Source organism: Anser anser (assembly GCF_964211835.1).
Source record: "Anser anser genome assembly, chromosome: 3".
Taxonomy (NCBI): domain Eukaryota; kingdom Metazoa; phylum Chordata; class Aves; order Anseriformes; family Anatidae; genus Anser; species Anser anser.
Window position 1 is genome coordinate 118507764 of NC_139722.1, and position 19636 is coordinate 118527399.

Below are 19636 nucleotides of genomic sequence, written 5' to 3' on the forward strand. Positions count from 1 at the left end.
GGGGCTTTAAAACTGTAAGATGAAACTTTGTCAAAGTTAAAGGTGTTGTGATACTGCGAGAACAAGTCAAAGATGGACCAGAGTTACAGCTGTGTTACTCCCGTCTTTACAGTTTTCTCCCACAGAAGCCACTGTACCTTTCTCTTCAGAAAACTCCAGTCATGGAATAATGAATTATCCCTCATTGTATTATTAGATGGCTTTTTTTTCATGTGTTCTTATAAGTTTTTAGCAAAGCAAGTCTAGTGAAGCAATATCAAATATTTTCTCTTTGTAAGACTTTTTGCTATTTATGATTTTTTGCTGCAGTAAACTATCAGGCTTAGTGTGTATGAGTTCTAATTTTGCTTTGGCTGAAAATAATTTCTAGTTATTTTACTGACTGCTACAATTATCCCTTCATTTCTTCACTAGTTGCTAGAGAAATCTGCAATTAGTCATGCCACTCAAAGAAACCTTCACCTAATTCCATGGAATACTCCGTTTGTCTTTCATTTACATGGAATGTTGTTTTTCTCCTAGATCGTAAAACTAGGTTTGTGAGTTATTAACAAACAATGATAAGTGTTTTCATAGAACTGCTATCAAACAAATCCTAATGACATCAATTCCTACTTCAGGGTGACTCAAATTTTTCTGCTGATTTTCAAGTTACGAGAGTCAGTATTCATGGGTGAAATGCTGGTCCAATACAAAGCAGTTGAAATACTGACATTGGTTTAAGCAGAAATACAGTTTAACTCTGTGTTTTGTATGCATGACTTTTAGACATTGCATTTATCAGAGGTTTTAAGTTATACATCACCAATATAGATATGACAGTGTTAATCACCAGTGGACTTAAAATACAGTTTTTCTTCCTTCTGTTTTTTGTTCATGAGAATATTTTTTACCACTTTTTGTCCACGTAAGGAATAAATCATTTGTTTGTTGGCATGTAGTGCCATTTTAATTTCTTTTTTTTGTATTTCCTGTAAAGAATCCTCTCAAATGTCTTTTATAACGTGAAGAAATTTCATTTCGTTTACTGTAACTCCACTGTGTCATATATTCATTCTTGCTTATTTATATGCAATAAAAAATTTAGAAAAAGAGGTAAGCATATAGATTTTGGAATATATAAAATATTTTATATACCATCATTTTTATTGATGTCTAAATGTGCACACTGAAAAAAGACAATGCTAAGAAAAGATGTGCTTCTATCAAAAAATGAGAACTATCCTGAAAATTCTTAAAAGACCTCAAGAAGACCTTGATGTTTAAAATTGGGCTTACAAGAAGATAAGCTATCTGCAAATCTGAAAGCAGACACTCTATAATTAGAAATGCACTGATGACATAGCAAAAAGGTTAAGTGATCCTTGAACAGTATCCATATAAGATTGCTTCCAAGATTAAATTTAATTACAGTTATTCATACTGCTGATTTCTTGCTGGAATTGTTACTTCAAATATTAAAAGGATTTTTATCACTTTTTTTTTCCTACACTTTAAATTATTTTAGTCTCTTCTGGGGAGGATCTGTGTCTTTATTTGTCTTATACAGAGTAACTATCTCTGCAGAAGTGATAATAATACAATGTTAGGAGCAATAGTTGTGCAGTAGTGCTAGAGAGCCTCTGTGATTGACCTTCATAATAGGCCCAGTACAAACACAGTAAAACAAAATACAAGCAATGCAATAATGTTAATGAAAACATTTCTTCAGATTCTCTGTATTTCCATATCTCTAGGTATCATGTTCCCGTTTTATCTTCCTTTGCCCTGGCATATTCTGGGGGCATACATAATTGCTCCGTGTGATACCTGTCCATATCCATACAGTGAAAAAAATAAAGCAGATCAAGTCAGCTGTTTTGAGACAATCCGTTTTCATTAAGCTAAGTGAATGCCAAGAGAATTTCCAATAGCAATAGGTGTGGACATTTTTTCTGTCGGAAAAAAATGTGTTTTTTTTTTTGTTTCTTAACAACACAATTGAGGAAACACGTTGTTGTAGAAAAGTTGGTATTTAGTTGGTTGCTTGAAAAGAAGGGAAAGTAAAAGGAAACTTATACTCCAACTTTTAAAGTACTGTAAAAGTAATACATAATCTATATATACCATTAATAATGATCTCTCTCTTGAAACAATATGTATTTGTGCGGAACATGCAAAAAATACCACTCATTTAAATGCTGGTACTTTTGAATAATTTTTATCTCATAAATTACTCAGCTCCTTTCTTAGGAGCTTTTAAAATAACTGTGCATATGGTCCAGTTCACAATGAAAATTAATTCTGTAATGAAAAATGTTTGTTCTTTGGCCTCCAGTATTGCAAGATTTTTTGATAGTTTTAAAAACTGTTAGGTTTTCTGCATAATTTTCTTTTTCCTCCTTTTTGCCTCTGCAAAGTGATGATCAGGAATTTATGTGCTAAACCAAAATATGCTGCTTTAAATGTTTCTCTTATGCATAAATAAAAGTCCTCACTGTGTGCTCTTTGAGGTAAACATGTAATTAAATATGGAAGATCAGAAGAATTTGTTCTAGCTGTGGTGACAGTATGAAATTTATTAGATTTAAGGTTTCGTGTGCTTTTTCTATTTCTTATAAAGAGTTTGTTTTTGGAGTTGGTGTGCCCGTTTAAAAATGCTGATGTCGCATCTCACATCTAATTACTAGGACAACAGTAATTGTGCTCCTGTGATTCAAGGAAATGTCCCTTGAACTTTCTGGGTCCTCAGAGCATAGGCCTATTCAAAAAACACTGGTGAAGAAGATTGAAATAAACTTCCCTTTAATGACTTCTTGTAGGCAAGATGTGTAGCAAATACCCAGTCTGCTTTCTTACTAGAGCAGAGTGAGGTGCCTTTATTTTCCTTGGTAGCTTGCAGTTAGTAATAGCTAACACACAGTCATTGCCTGATCTGTTCTTCCCATCACCTTCTCCCTCGTGGGTTCTTAGTTTCACTGCCTTGCCTGTGTTCATCTTAATTTTCCATCCTCAGCTAAAAGTGGCTCTTAGCTTTTTTTGCAGAATTGGCTGCAGGTAAAAGAAAGCATCAATGAAATCCTGTAGAGATTTAAACTGCATGCAGCGCTTGTATAGCTTGGTGGAATAATTTAAAACCTACTCTCAGTATGTTTTGTAAATGACTGAGCTAATGACCGTTTCACCCTGAATCTGCTTCAAGGGACGTCCAGAATGCTGATCTTGGGGAAATTTCATTTTCTGATTCAAATGCCACCCAGCCTTCATCTCAGCTCTGGTTTGGCCCTGCTGAACCCAGGAAGAGCTCCGGTGCCAAGTGCTCTGTTGGTGGCTAATGACAAAATAGGCATAGAAGTTGCTGTACTCCTAGTTTGCAAGAGAAAAATGAGCACGCCTTTTTTCATATATACCCAGCTCTACTTTGTCATGAAAAATAGCTCCATGGTAACATAACTGCTTATACCATTCGTGTATCTTTCATGATATGCAGATCATAATTAATAGTAGTTGAGGAGGTTATATTAAGCAAAATAAACCTGTTCTTTCATTGAAACTTCTCAACAGAGTATCAAAAATGGAAAATTTCAAATAAACCTAAGCCTTGAGTGTTGCAGATTTTATTAAATGGACATGTATAACAAAAATACATAGTTGTCAAAAATCAGAAAGAGAATGACTGTAGCACTGAGCTACGTTTTCAGATGATTTTAGTGATATTTCTAGGCAATGTAACCTATTTTCAGTCCTAAAATTCCCATCACTATGGTATGCAGCAATTATTTCATTCTGGAGTTGCACTTTGGGAAAATTGATTATAAGTAGAATTTGCTGAGGTTCAGTTTATTTCTGGAGGATGTCACGAAAACCACTGAAGTAATTTACGGTGGTAAAATTTGACTCTGTATATAATTCAAAAACAAAATACATAAATAAGGAATCTGACCAGTGACCCAAACAGTAATCTAATCCTCGAGCAGCTCCACCTGGTATATTGATCCTAGTTATATATGCATTACATGCATGCAGTATTTAATTAAAAGTGCAGTTACACCAGCACTTATTACAGAAATTCTCCAAAGTGGCATAATACATCTTAGCAGTAGTACCAATTACATCTACACTGTGACTTCTGCCAATGGGGATCCAGCAGGAGGAATGCTTCTGGTGGAGCTGGCGAGAGCAGTGCAAACTGCTGGTACCAGCCTCACCCATGAGGTCTGCGGCTGGACCAGCACTTTATGGTGGAGAGCAGTGCAGAGCTGCAGCACAGCTGCAAGCAGGGCTCTAGCTGGACAGTCTGTCACACTGCACAGCCACCGCACCCAGAGCACTCATCTCACATGGGCTAACACAAAAAGGGTGGGAAAGTGGGCTGCTAGAATGAAATCTGCAGTAAACTAGTTGCGTCTCTACCAGCGCCTTTGATTAATGCATTTTTGCTGCTTTTGAAACCCAAGTAACATCTTCTGCTCATTATTCTGTATGGTTGTACCCTGTAGACACACTGGGGGAGGTGACAGGTACCGACAGTTTGGGAAGTTTAACAGGGGCACCTGCAGAGGAGGCTGTGTAACTGTTTGGGCTATGATGCCTTAGGTTAGGTATGACAAACAAGAGAAAGAAATCCAAATGAGAAAAGGTGGTGCAAGAAGAATGCCTGGCATAAGTATAAAGTAACACCGGGAAAATACTTAAACTTTGAATAAAAATGTTGCCTGAAAGAGGCAACTTCATGCAACAGTTATTTCCAGGTAACAACTGACATCCTCATTTTTTGTTTTCTACTAGGCGCATTGGAAAATACAACTCAGTGTTAAAAGTTCAGTTTCACTATTATTCAAGTGACTACAAACTTCATGTGTCATCCTTTTGATAAGCTCTATCAGAGGAATTGGAATAATTGCATGATATATCTATGCCTCTGTGAACAATTCACAGTGATTGGATCAGGAAATTATATCTGGTTTAGGGATATTAGATATTCCATTACTGTAGCTTTCAGTCTGTAGCATTAGTCGGACTCATTTATTTATTTCTTTTCCACCCTTTAGCCCTAAACAACAGGCAAAAATGGCAGAGTACTGCAGATTAATATTTGGAGATGCACTGCTTATGGATCCATTGGAAAAATATCCGGTAATATGGTTTGGTATTTATCAAATCACAGATATCTGTGTTTTTATTTAAGTGTTTCAATCCTGTGTCATTCTTTATATATAGCCTTCCAAAACATAATCTAAAGGAGGGGGGTTAAATGACGTGTGCTGTGGTGACTTAAGCATATAGTTTCTGTTGCAGAGATTGTTCCATTACAGTGAATTGTAATCCTTTAAATGCAATTGATTCTTATAGCTGCCATTTTATAACGTATGCTTTCATATTTGAACTAATATTTATTGCAGTTATTACTGTAGACATTTCATAAGGTATTTTCCATAAGCGCTCTCAGTAGCCCTGTTTCATTTAACATCGAGGTTGCCTCTTTTGCAAGATACGCTTCACTTTAACAGGGCTCATAGTGCTTACAAAATTATCTTTCACCATGTGGGCCCTAAGAAATTGCCATAAGCTTGTTTCTTCTGTTGTTGTAACAAATTTCTCTTCCTTTTCTTCAAGCTTGAGCCTGGGGTTCCTCTTCCAAGCCCTATGGATTTAATGTACAAAATTCTAGTGAAGAATAAAAAGAAGTCCCATAAGTCTGCAGATGGAAGTGCAAAAAAGAAGCTCTCAGAGCAAGCTTCCAACACATGCAGCGATACATCTAGTATGTTTGAACCTTCCTCCCCAGGAGCAGGTATGAATTGAATCTACAAATATACTTCTCACTAAAACACAAATGCTTAATTACAGCTGTGTTTTTCAAGCTATTTACATTGCTCTAGCAAGGTAAAGGTACACCAGTGTAGGTTTTACTCAGCAGGAAACAACACTAAGTGTCATTGCTCCAGGAGCCTGAGAAAGCTTGACGCTGAGGAATCACTTACGGAGTGACCTAAAGATCAGCGATGTATACTAACATTTATCTGCACTGTTTGGGAAATAGAGCAAGCAGCCAACTCACCCACCGTTGTCTGCCTGTGTTGCGTGCCTAAGCCCAACATCAAATATAAATGTTTTCTTTTTTTTGTTGCTTCTGAGATGTGCATATCATTTGGTGTCCTTTCAGAGCCTTGCTACATTTAACCTACTGCACAGGAGAACTGCAGTGGTTCTGTAATGTCTAAGATTTAGGGTAACTGGGGTAGAATATCTGTTCGTCAGGCAGGGTTTTACAGTAGTTGGGAACATGTTACAGAACTCTATGCAGAGTGCTGTAAAATGTTCTTCTGTTCCAGAGATGGAAACAGGCAAAAAATAAAATAAAAATAATTACAAACAAATATTTGTTACCAAGAGCAACTGTTAGAAGTGTAGCCAATGGAAAAAAGTGTATATCATTTAATTTGTTCATTATCAGCATAACTTTCAAAATCAGAAATGAATTTGAAAAGTTATTTTAATTTAATGCATATATACTATTAATGCCTATAGGATCTGCAGGGGACCACTGTGAGTGTTTTACGCAAAAATATAGTAAGATACATCCTTTACCCTGAAGTGCTTAATGCCTAACTAGAACAGAAAAAGAAAAGTGCAGAGAAAGAGATAACTAAGTATTTACTTTAAACCATGGGAGTAGATCAGCATCAGGACAAGCAGCAAAATATATGTATTCTGATTCCCAAGCAAGTGTCTGTTCCCTGGACCAGAATTTCTTCTTCCTCTTAAGACTGAAATTTTGAATTGCTAAAAGCATAGATAGATGTTTATGCCCTATTAGTGGAATGCTTACAGTGTAGATTGAAATCTCTGCTGGAATATAAGTTCATTGCCATTTGCCGTTATTTTTTTTTTCCAGTTGTTTGTAATTTTTTCTAAAGTCTGATTAATTGAGCTGAAAATTTTCATGCTGGCAGTTTGCCTCAAGCTGAACAAAAAAAAAAAAAATAAAAAATCATACTGAATTTGTGGATAACATTGTTTATCCTATTAGAAACAAAGAAAGAAAGAGTTTTCAGCAATTGTGTTAATAAATTTTACAAAGGCCATGCTTTGGTGTAGGACTTGGATTTCAAAAGAAGAGTCATCCTGGTGTCAGGAATGATTTTAATACTGTTTTCATTATTTGCTTTAGACAAACACAAGCAACAGAAAAATAAGTGAGAATATGCCAACCTCCTCCTTTCCAAAAATTGAAATATAGTGAGAAATGAACAACCTACCGCATGATTTCTGCTTTATATTTTTTTTTTCCTCTGTCTGATCTTCATAGAGGATAACAGCGTTGTTGTACTTCAGGAACCCCTCCATGCGTTTTTATAGGAAAAGACTTGGGCTGTGAATTATGACATCATGTGAATGATGACATCATGTGAATGACGAATCAATGACATCATCTGTGTCGATGATGAGGCAAGGCAGGGCAATAAGTCCCATAAAAGCATATGCAATTTTAAACATTAACTGTGAATATTATATCTGTATTGCCTATGTAGCAATTTCTGTGAACTGTAGATTTTGAAGATGAATACAGTTTAGAAAATGCTAGAACTGAGATGGCAAAATAATGTGGTCATTTGATTCATCTGTGACTGCCAAAATACATTACCTTGCCATTGTTTCTCCTTTAGAATGCCTCTTTTGGAAAATGACAATTAGTCAATATTTTTTTGCTCTTTGTCATTCAATTCTTGATCCCAGATCTAGCATCTTCACCTCACAGTGAATTTCTTTAGGGATATCCAAACTGCATATAAACACTCAACAAACAACGGTGAATTTAACTGAACAATACCTGTGGGGAGTGAAATAGTATTAATCCAATTTAATCTGGGAACAACAGAGTCTGAAAGGGTTTAAGAACAGTTTGGGGGCAACTGACAAGGAACATCCAGGATTTGTTTTTAAAGACTACGCTGAATTTTTAAGTATTCAGAGCACAGCTCCAGAGATTTCAGCTGCAGCTCCATCTGTGACCACTGAGCATTTCTGTAAATCAGATGCCAGCTTTCTGTGAACATTTTTTAAAAATTATTTGGCATTTTATGACTGCTGTGGCAAGACCCAGAGTAGAGCCTGGTTGTACAGGGCAGTGCTCAGCAGTCATCATGATGCCCATCTTTGCACTGCCTTGTTCCTTATAGGCATCTCGGTATTGGCAACTTGTAAGGCACTGCAGACGTTATGCTCCTCTATACCCAGTACCAATTTCTTTATGCAGCGTGAGAAGAATAATGCAATTAAAGACTTGCTAAAAGAAGCCTAATTCTTAACTTTTCTTAACATGAAGTGTTTCAGTTCTTCAACCTTAATATAATCTTTACACTTAGCAAGTTGGGCATATTATTCAAATAACTCTATTGTATTGTATAGAAACTGTCAGAGTTACTGCTGATCTGCAGGAGAAAGTTGTGCTGATCTAGCCTTCTTGAGATTTTAAATGATCTTTTTCACAGCAGAGCAAAAAATACAGAGATCTGTACGTCAGTTGATAGCAGGCTTCTCTGTGTCTTACACTGCTTGAGGTCAGATTTAATTAAACCCAAATAAACCATTCTTGTGATATGTTTATAAAACATATCACATGAAAGCTAGGTGATAGTGATATGGTAGCAATAATTAAAAAACAGTTCTGAAGCAATAGCTTTTCAGAATGGCTTGCAAGTTTTTCATGGAACTGATGTAAAAACTAACTTCAGTAGGGTATAACGTCTGTAAGCGTAAAATCTTATATCCAACAGCTTGGGATAAAGAAGCAATGCTGGCAAAGCAGAAAAAGAATTTCTGAGATAACATTTGTGAGATTCTCATTTTGTTAAAGAAGAATCTTAGACCTAGCAGTTTTAGCACAACTGACACGAGCAAATAAGTGAGATTTTCAAAGAAGCCATATATATTTAGATTACACTGCAGTTCTGCTGGGTGAGGCCATACGTCATACCAAAATTAGGCCTGTACTGAAAGTAGCCAAAGCTCGCTAACTGAAGAGTATTTAAATTTTGAAACAAATTCTTAATCCCTCAGCTTTTGTCTCATACTTGGAAAGCAAGCTTTTGGAGCAGGAGGTCTCTGTTTTCCCTGTATTTGTATAACAGTACAGTGACGTCCTGTCTTGTCCTGGGTTTGTAGTCCCATCTAAATGCAAATAATAGTAGTAATGTCATTACTGCTAGTTGTCCCTCTTACACATGCTCCCCAATGCACACTGGCTTGGACCTGCAGCACAGCCGTATGTACAAACCATGTGCCTTTATGATATACCACATCTGTACAGTCCCAGGAGGGCCAGGAGTGGTGGCATTGAGCTGATCCCACCAGCACTGTGGGAAGGTGAGCACGGGGGCATCCATAGCACAGACATCTCCTAGGTCTGGCCAAGGCTTGCTCTGATGTCAGGTCCCAGCAGTGTAACAGCAAAAGAAGTTGGGGTCTGAGCATAGAACCATGCTGCTGAGTGAAAGGCAATGCAGATGTAGTCGTAGTCTCAAAAATTCTTAGGAATTGTTATTCTGTGTTTGCAGTCCTGTGTATTATGTGTTCTGGATTTGCAGTCTGATGCGGGACTTGATAATCACCAAATCTCAGAATCATTTAGGTTGGAAGAAACCTCCAAGATCACCTAGTCCAACCTCTGACCTAACACTAACAAGTCCTCCACTAAACCATATCACTAAGCTCTACATCTAAACATCTTAAACATCTTTTAAATACCTCCAGGGATGGTGACTCAACCACTTCCCTGAGCAGCCCATTCCAATGCCTAACAACCCTTTCAGTAAAGAAGTTTTTCCTAATATCCAACCTAAACCTCCCCTGGCACAACTTTAGCCCATTCCCCCTCATCCTGTCACCAGGTACGTGGGAGAATAGACCAACCCCCACCTACAGGCTACAGCCTCCTTTAAGGTATCTATAGAGTGCGATAAGGTTGTCCCTGAGCCTCCTCTTCTCCAGGCTAAACAACCCCAGCTCCCTCAGCTGCTCCTCATAAGACTTGATCTCCAGAACCCCCAGCAGCTTTGTTGCCCTTTTCTGGCATGTTCCAGCACCTTAATGTCCTTCCTGTAGTGACGGATCCAAATGAGATCTGATCTCCTTGGGAGTTTTCCTGTTAAATATTTTTAAATAAATGAATTTTGTATTGCATACTTCCCTCCTTGGACACTTATAGCAAAAGCAAGCTATCATCCACCTGGTATCTTGGCAGTGGAAGCTGGCTGAAGTCTACCCACGTCCCCCTTTTTGTAGACAATGAGAAGTGTTATTTTGCCTGTCCAGATAAATCAAGAGCTTCCCGTCCCAAGACTGTCACTGCAAATCTTGTGAGAGCATGGCTGGCTCTTTGCAGCGCATTGAAGTTCCCTGAGCCATCCCTTGAGCCTGTTGAGCAATCATGTTATTTTCTTCAATGAAATGTTCAGGAAGAAATGCGTTCATGAATAAAAGCATGACATTTCAACATCTGCATCTGGAAGGAAATGCAGCCTGGGTAGTCATCATTTGGTTGTGAAAGGCACGCTCATTACTTAAATCATATGTGCTGTACATGTTCAGAAAGGGCCCACTGGGCATGATTCAAGGCCTCTTGGAACAAAGAGGAGTTTCCAGATTCAGTGGGCTTTGGATTCGACCTTACGTGGACAGAAGGAACTGAAAGTGAATTACCATTCTCTGGAGAGTTTGGGAATGCTGCACGGTGGTTATATTTCTGGGCTGCCAAAATAGAATTGCCACCACTGAAGAGAGATTAAAGGTTTGTGGAATAAAACCTTTAAGGACGGTTGTCAGTCTGCTGTGGATAGGTGACTGCAGTATAAGTTAAACCTGCTTTTCCAGAGTCTTCTAAAGATGCATGGTGTATACTTTTTGATAGCCAAACACAAAGGAGGAGTTTCTAAAGAGGAAGATGGATTGATTTCTAGCTCAACCATATCAAAGCATTGAGAGGGGAGGGATATTCGGTAATTAACAATAAAGAATCTGTGTCTTGCCCACTGGAATTTTTTAAGTACGCTGCAATTGGGAGCAAGGCTTAAAATGTTTTATTTGCTTCTATTTACTCCATCAGTATGTTTTCAGGGAAAGGATGAGCTTTATGCATCTTTGTCACATTATTTGATTTGCACTGCCCTCAGCCGGCACATTTGAGCTATGAGTCCAAGCACTAAGACACACCAAAGTAGTCTCAGTGAAGGGAATTGTGTGCCAATTCCTGCCAGCTATGCTACCTGAGAACATGCACTGCGTTATCTTCAAAGCAGATGTATTACTCTGAGCAGCCCTTGTTACCACAGCATGTGAATCCCATCAGTTTTCACACACTTTTTTTCACCCTGTGAATGCTGTTGTGTCTGCTTCCCAAGGGGAGTGACAGCATTCACCGAAGGTCCTGCATGGATCCTGTGACATAGAAATCCCAGACCCCAGAGCTGTGACCCAAGCATGGGAACATCTCTTTGGAGTATTTTGTAGTACTATACCTACACACTCTGCACACTATGCACACCACGATGCTCTTTTCTTAGCGCTGATACCTGCCTTATAATTTCCAATACTAAGTGTCCAGCAGCTGCAAAGCAAGAGTTTTTGTTTAGTTAGGTAATAACAACTTACCAGTGATGAGGATGGGCATATCCCTCAAGACAGTTTTTTTGATTTGTGCTGCACAAAAAGCACATGTACATCTTCTAAGCAGTGCTATTTGCATGTCTTTTTACAAATTTGTCCCTTTTATTTATAGCTATTGCTTAAGCCAATAATTAACTTCTGCTTAAAACGTTTCAGGAGAAGCAGAGATTGAGAGCGATGATGACGATGACTATGATGATGACTGTAAAAAGTCGTCGATGGATGAAGTAAGGGCATGGCTTTGTTTTATGGTGATGGGTAGATTCCGCCAGTTATGGGTTGGCTTGTGTTACCAGGAGTGGGACTGCCATCTAGTGGAGAAAGGGAGGCAGCACACTGGGAATCACCAACTTTCTGAAGTTGGTTGTCACTCAGTTTGGAAGCACATTTGGTTTATTTATTTATTTATTTATTTTATTTTTTAATTTAGGGAGGAATAAGACTTAATACCACAGCTGATATGTGTTAGACAACTGCTTGTGGTATATTTATCACTGTTGGAAGAAAAACTAGATGTTGAAAATTTGGAGCTATGTTTTTTATTTGTCTGATAGTACTGGTAAGTGTGCTTAGCACTGTGTGTGTAGCACCATGCCATCTGCACAGGTAATACAGACCTTTCCCTAGAAGCCGCATTGAAAGAATGAATGCAAGAGCAGTTTAATTAAACATTTAAATTTTATATCATATTTTCTTCATTAATATGTGAAGCTCCCAGTGTGAGGCATTGATTTCACTAAGCCAGGATTAGTGAAAGGTACCATGATTGACAGTAACTGGGCTTTGGTTTTGTGGCCCCTGATGGCCACCATGGAATTTAACAGACCAAAACTTCAGCCTTCCCTTCTCTGTCCTAGGGTACTGCTGGAAGTGAGGCTATGGCCACAGAAGAGATGTCTAACCTGGTGAACTACATTCAGCCTGTGAAGTTTGAGTCCTTTGAAGTATCAAAAAGTAAGTAAGCTAAGCATGAGTGGCGTCTTATACTAAAAATTACAGAGCAAGTATTTGGAAGAAAATTCTGGAGAAATAATGACTTGGCTTCCTCTCAATTAGATGCATGGACAGAGATGTTTCCTTGGTATCCAGCCAGATAAATCCATATTTATTTTGAAACCTGCATTAGTCTAAATATCAAGCTTCATCAACAGTAAACATGCTGACATTTCAAAAACATTTTAAAAAATGTTTTACTTAGATTGTCTTTGTTTTCCATACCTGAAGAGTAACTTAAGGAGTTTGAGAAAAGTGGTCATAAATATTCTGTCAGATGGAGCAAGTGCTTTGTTTTCCCTGTGCTACTTTTATATAGCATTCAGTGTAAGCAGGGAGTGTGCCCTTCCCCACAAGCAAATTCACTCTTTCCTGCCTCTGTGTGTTGTATAGAAAAAGCCGTAACTTCGTCCCCCATGGGCTTTTACAGAAGATGCCTTACTAAGAATGCACTCTGTGGCATCCTCAGTAAACACTGCAGCATCTTTTCCTTTCTTGGTGCAGAACCCCCTACTGTTTGCCTGCCCTTTTTCACTTTGTTTTGACAGGTTGCAATATGCTCTTGGAGCTTTTTCGTTAAAGAAGTTTATAGCATTTTAATTTATTATGGATTTGTGGAGGCCTTAGCAGAAGACAGGTAATTGGTGCATAAGTCCATATCTGTACATAAGATTTTGCATTTACTCATCTTGAATAATAAACATATAAGAAGTTATCTACCTGTTCTTATGTTTTTGTGTATTTATACCGGCATACACATAAGCATTCACAAAATCGTGCAGAGAGCTGTGCTTGTTCCCTACAGTAGTGTCCCTTGAATGTTCATAATCTCCATTAGCTCTAATGAGAGTTGCAAGTACACAGTGGGAAGGAGATATTCCTTTTGGAAAGGAAGCCGTGTGAATCCTAGCAGGACAAGTTGATGCAGCTGTTATAAAATTCTCTTGTGTAGATTTCTTCTGTTCACATGCCTGCGCCTTTCCAAGTTTTGTGTTTTCTGAAGAACTTCTCATGTCCACATTTTTAACCCTAAGTCTTCATGTGACCTTTGATCAGAACTGCTCATGCCCACATTTTTAACCCTAAGTCTTCATGTGACCTCTGATCAATCATACTGTTTCTGTGAACTCATAATGTTAAAGGACTAATATATCTGGTGTTTGTGTCAAAAAAAAAAAAAAATCATTATGAGGCAAATGTTGCCAGTTGGTCAAAGCAGTGGCCACTATATCAAGACTTGTGGTTTCTGGTCTTAATCCTGGCCTGGAACCACTGCTGAACCTTCACTAAATTCAGCAAAGATGAGCTGAATAAGTAAAGAGTTAAATGAGGATTAGTTTTTAATTTGATGCCTATCCAGTTTTTAACAGATTGCATTGTGTAATGCTCTGCACTTGTCTTGCATAAAGTTTCATCTTTCAGTGTTATAGCCTTGTTCTAATTCAGTATTTTCTAATTCATAATTTGGTTTGAATTGTGATCCTGGCCTCCATGACGTTAACAGCATCTCACTGCTGCTGTCATTTGTACATTGTAGAAGTGCATTTTTTGGTCTCGCATCCAGCTTGTTAACAGAAATATTGAATACAACTGGATCTGTAACAGTCCCCTGATTGCCCTCACTAGATAGGTTCCCTCTCTCTGACAGCAAATAATTGTAACTATTCCAAGGTATTATTTCAAGTTTTTCAGAGTTTTTAGTGAGTTGTTTAGCCACTCTATAGTGACTTCCTCTTGATAAGACAGCACGGTATAACATATCATGAGAGAAAAATGCCTCTCTTGGACAGTCTTTTCATCAAAGGACGGGTTTCTTAATCCTCCCCAGATACTACAAGGCAATAACTGCTCTTATTTAGGAGTTTGATTAAGTTGTGAACATTTAGTGAGTCGTTTAATAACTACCCATTCTTGTTTTCTGCAGATGCGCTACTTTAAGATAAAGCTGAGAGATACAGTAAACTACTACAAAATAATAATAATAATAATAATAATAATAATTTAAAAATAATAATCTAGCACTTGTATTCTAATTAGAACAAAAGAAATGCTCTTTTTCTTTCTTTGAGTATTTTTTTTTCACACTTTAAACAGTAGTCTTACATTGGTCAAATAACTGTGGAGGTAGAACACAACTAGTCTGTTTCCTGATAGGACACACTTTAAACTAAGTAACTGCTGAAGCAATGAGATGAAGAAGTGGAACAGGACTGTCAAACAAAAAATAACTAATGTATTTCAGTGTCATTTTATGAGGTTTCATTTGATCTTTTTTGTATAGGTTGCCATCTACTGAAATGTTTCTCCTGTGATACAAAGTGTTTATTAGGGGTTGCAGGAAAGCTTCCTTTGATAGCATGTTCCTGGGAATCAGTGATCATTCTTAGATGATTTGTAAGAAACTTCATGATTCAGTTAAAAAAAAAAAAAAACTCAAAACATTCAGATACATGAAAGCCTATTCATAAACAAACTGATCTGTTATACAAGTGATAGCCTCATAGTCTACGTTAGCACTATATGTGTGCATTGCTAGTGCTATCCCATTAGCAAGGGGAATCATCTCAGAGACGTTATAAGGAGCTGAGATGGGAGTGAGCTGTCTGGAATTGAATCTAGAGAAAGAGAGAATATTGCTTGTTGGAAAGGAAGATGAGTGGTAGAAAAGCAGCCTTGAAGGAATGGCAGGAATCTTTCACCTTTAGGAGACAACAGCTATAAATAATGGAAGTAGCATGTCGGTTGCTAATTAGAAATATAGACTGCTACAAAGTGTGAGTCCCAGTCCTCCTAGGGATAGAGAATCATTTCTGGAACAGCGCAGTCATCCTCTGACTCTTCAACATACAACGAGAACAGTTGCAACCATCTAGTTCGCAGATCGCGAGTTGGCAGTACATTTTCTTCTCACATTGGCCCAAACAATCTAGCTCTTTACATCTTTGGAGCCATTGTTTCCTTTTTGGCTTCCTCTAAGGAAAATGCCCACCTGTTTCAGTCCTGCTTCTCTCTGCAAGACAAGTGCTTTTGTTCAGTTTTATCAGGCTCTTGCAGCTTCCCAGTTTGACTTCAAGGAGCCAGCCAGGCTGGCCTCCTGGCCATCCTTGGATTACTGTGGCACAATTTCTTCAAATACTGGATGAGGGCAAGCTTTTTTCTCTGATTTACTGTTTGCTTTCAATAAAGCAGTTAGGCTAGAGAGTTCATGTTTCACTACATGCTCTGTTTACCTCATTTCTAGAGAGAGCAGTGCTGATATATTTAATGGATGTGATCTCTCAGTGCTGTAGTCCCTTGTAGGCAATCTATGAAGCTGATTGTGCTGAAATGGGAAGCTGTTATTTTACAGGAATCCTTATTTCCTGTATAAAAGTTCAAAAGAAAAAATATTGAAGCTTGAAGGGTCTTGACTTAGGCTGTGCTACAGCATGTCATGTGGGTACATTGAAAGGCTCTGCAAACATCAGGCAAAGGTGAGTAACAAATGATACACGAATGAATGTTTAGTCCGACCTAATTATACACTTAGCAGGAGCTTTTTGCCACTGTCAGGTCAGAAAGTCTGACCATGTAAAGGAGTTTATTGATGCTTCAGACGAGTCCAGGGTTAGGTCTGAAGGTTAGGTCTGAAGACCTGCTGGGACATAGGATTGTACCTTCAGACATGATTAGATAGCACTGTTTCCATGACTGTTTGAGACAGATGTGAGTTTACCCTGATGTACTGAAAATAACAAAGCACTGTAGGCAGAGCTAGGATATTGCTTAGTTTAATCTGATATGGACAGTAGTTATTTCAGCTTCAAATTGGCTCAAAGCCATTGTATCTGCCCACAAAGAGTCTAGAGATCTGTCAGTCCACTCTGTTCCCCACAAAAGCTGCCTTAATACTTCTATGTCTCACCTGTGAGCTTTGGACAATACCTCTCAAATATATGAACATGGTATTTTGCAAGCAAACATGAGAGATCTCTGTCCTTGCACTGACTTTCTGTTATGCGCAGCTGATACAGTAACAATCTCAGGCAATACAAGTCCCCTTAATTTGGGGCAGTGCTAGTGTGAGTTTGGACAGAACCCTTGATTGTGTACGGAGCGAGCTTGCCGCTGTCAGCAAATGCCTGTGTACATAAATCCTTTTAAGATTAAGGTGAAATGAGCTGGTGAACAGTAGATGAGATCAGGGGACTGAGACTAAACCAGTTGTTTGCAGCTCATGTATTGGATACAATTTCATGCTCTAATGTGTCACTGTTTTTCTTCTCCCTTTAAAATTTCAGAACGCAACAAAAGTTTTGAAATGTCTTCCTTTGTGGAAACCAAAGGGCTTGAGCAACTTACGAAGTCTCCTGTGGAATTTGTGGAGTATCCTTGACTTTCAGAAAGAAGCTTTTTAGTCTTTCTATATCTGAGATCTGTTACAGGTCTTTATTGAAATTTGAAGACAGGAGCTGGGAAAATAGGGAACCCAAATGAAATTTGTAAACTTGACTGTCTTCCTGGATGAATTAATTGGGCTGAGTTCTGATGAGCTAATTTAAAAGCTGGCATGAGTCCTTGTGCTGTGGGCTAGGACTAGAGGGAATAGGTACAAACTACATATTGAAGACCTGATAATTTGTATTCTCATTGTTAAATCTATCATCCTGTATGAAGTGGTTTGAGTTATGGTGAGCAAATTGTCAAAATGTGGCTGACTTGCTTTTTGCAAAGTCATACAAGAAAGTTTTCTTTCCCATCATACCTCTAGTTCCAGGTGCACTGATTTCTCTTGCCACCCAAAATTGTAACGTTTCTCTTGTAACCTTTAAAGAAAAGGAGGAATCTGTTTAGACCTCATGATGCTTCTCAATGTGTCTCATCATGGTTGCAGTTAAGAAAAAATGATCAAGATAAAATAGTGTCTTAAAGAAGATTAATGAAAAGCAATTTCTACAGATAACCTGCAGCATGTTCTCATCTCTGAGATTTGTAGACTCAACTATAAGAAGTGCAAACTCGTCACTTCTGTCTTTATGTAAAGGCCAATTCTCATGCTCATTCCAGAAGAGCACTTACTTTTTAACTGAGAACTTCTCTCCCCACCAGAGGAAGATTTGCTGTCTATGGCTAATTGGCCTCTAAAAATGCAATCTTAAGAAAAATTCCAAATTAGGAACTATAATGATAAATGGAATTTTATGAATGTTGTATTTTTAAGCATATGTCTATGCTATTTCCTTGCTTATTCTGAGTGCTCTGTACATGAATGGCACTTTTAATTACCCCATATTTATCATATCTACAAAATTGTGGATCTCTGGAAGCATTATAGTTGCAGAAATCTAATACAGATCCCACCGCCATTTTGGAAAGATCATCTGCATTTAAACACTGCAAATGTGCAGCCTCTCTGCAAAGTCATTTTTGTCACATGTATTAAATCTTAACTACCCACCATCTAGATACAACAAAATGCAGCTAAGCCGAATTTACCCAAAGGGAACGCGTGTAGATTCTTCAAACTACATGCCCCAAGTCTTTTGGAATGCTGGCTGCCAAATGGTTGCTCTTAACTTCCAAACTGTAGGTAAGTTGTGCTTGTCTCCTAATTTTGTACCTTTTCACTGTTCTGGTAGAGTTTCTGACTGGTAAGTAAGAAAGGCTTTATGCGTCAAAAGATGTCCAGTGATTGAACAGTGATTGAGGCTGTTCATTAACATTTTAAACACAGTTTATTTTTTTAACTTGGAATATTGGTAATTAACAGTCTGTAGCTAGTACAATATGCAGACGTAGTGGCCTCCATATTGTCGTTATTTACAAGTGGTTATCATTAAGCAGCATTTGAGAATGAGCAGTGATTTTTTTCCTGAATTGCTAAGTCTCAGTACATCAGGACATGAGTGACTTGACAGCAAATTCCACTTTAAAAGTGAGTGTTTTAGAAACAAAAACATTTAGGCTCCTAGATACACAAGTCACTTTTGAAATAGGTTTTGCTGTTTTCAGAGATTACATCTGTTCTGAGAAATACAAATATTTCCAGACATCCCAGGACATACCCTGTCCATGTCCTACCTTTAGGCACATGGTACCATGGTATTATTCCCTTTTTACTTTCCAGTAGTGCCGGTGTACACACCACCTCTTCATGGAAAGCAAAAGTCCACAGAGCCTAGAAGTCCACAGAGTAATAAAAATGTCTCTAGGACAATTTCAACTAAGTATCAGGCACCTGGTATCAGATATTAGAAGGAGTTTGAAACATTAAGTCCTCTTAATGGGTGGGATACAACAGTGCAATCAGTACAACGCTGAGGTACTCAATACCCAAGTGTTAACACTCCTTTTAAAATCTGAAAATGTTATTTGTTGAGTAATTTCTGAAAGACACTTTATGCATGTGATTTTCTTGTGGAAAGAGTCCAAGAAGGTGGCTGCAATCACATCTGAAACTTCTGTTAACAAGCAGCAGTGTGCCATAAAAAGCTGTTTAAATTATAGTCACTTTGAACTTACAATAAATAGTATTATTTTAATGTTTTTTTCTAAATTGTTAGAAAAATCTAGGAATTGATTTTTATCAATACTTTTAATACCTAGATTTGTCTATGCAAATAAACATGGGAATGTACGAGTACAATGGCAAAAGTGGATACAGGTTAAAGCCAGAATTCATGAGGAGACCAGACAAACACTTTGATCCATTTACTGAAGGTATAGTGGATGGAATAGTAGCTAACACCTTGTCTGTCAAGGTACGTATACATACTGGTGAAAATACTCTCATGACAATGTCAGTGCATAGGTGTATTTCTGTTGTGCAGACGACTAGCAAATGACCACACTAATTCAAGACAATAAAATGCATTTCGTTTCATGGAGTGATACTTAATTTTTAAATTGCAGAGGATCTGCTGCCTCATATTTCATTTTCTAGGTTAAATAAATGTACTTTTATTATATATATTATTTTTCATGCAAGTGATTGGGTAGTTAATGAATTTAAGAATAA

At 37.8% G+C, this 19636-nt stretch overlaps 1 protein-coding gene across 11 annotated transcripts in view; it reads left to right on the forward strand.

Annotated features, from left to right (window-relative positions):
• PLCB1 (phospholipase C beta 1) overlaps nt 1-19636 on the forward strand; it is a 415451-nt gene that overhangs the window by 308370 nt on the left and 87445 nt on the right. For all 11 annotated transcript variants that reach the window (XM_083828903.1, XM_083828908.1, XM_083828906.1 and 8 more), the window contains 7 exons: nt 5031-5115; nt 5596-5773; nt 11803-11873; nt 12504-12600; nt 16920-17004; nt 18084-18208; nt 19225-19379. In XM_083828903.1, coding sequence (XP_083685029.1) covers nt 5031-5115; nt 5596-5773; nt 11803-11873; nt 12504-12600; nt 16920-17004; nt 18084-18208; nt 19225-19379 — 796 coding nt within the window. The remainder of the gene's footprint in view (nt 1-5030; nt 5116-5595; nt 5774-11802; nt 11874-12503; nt 12601-16919; nt 17005-18083; nt 18209-19224; nt 19380-19636) is intronic.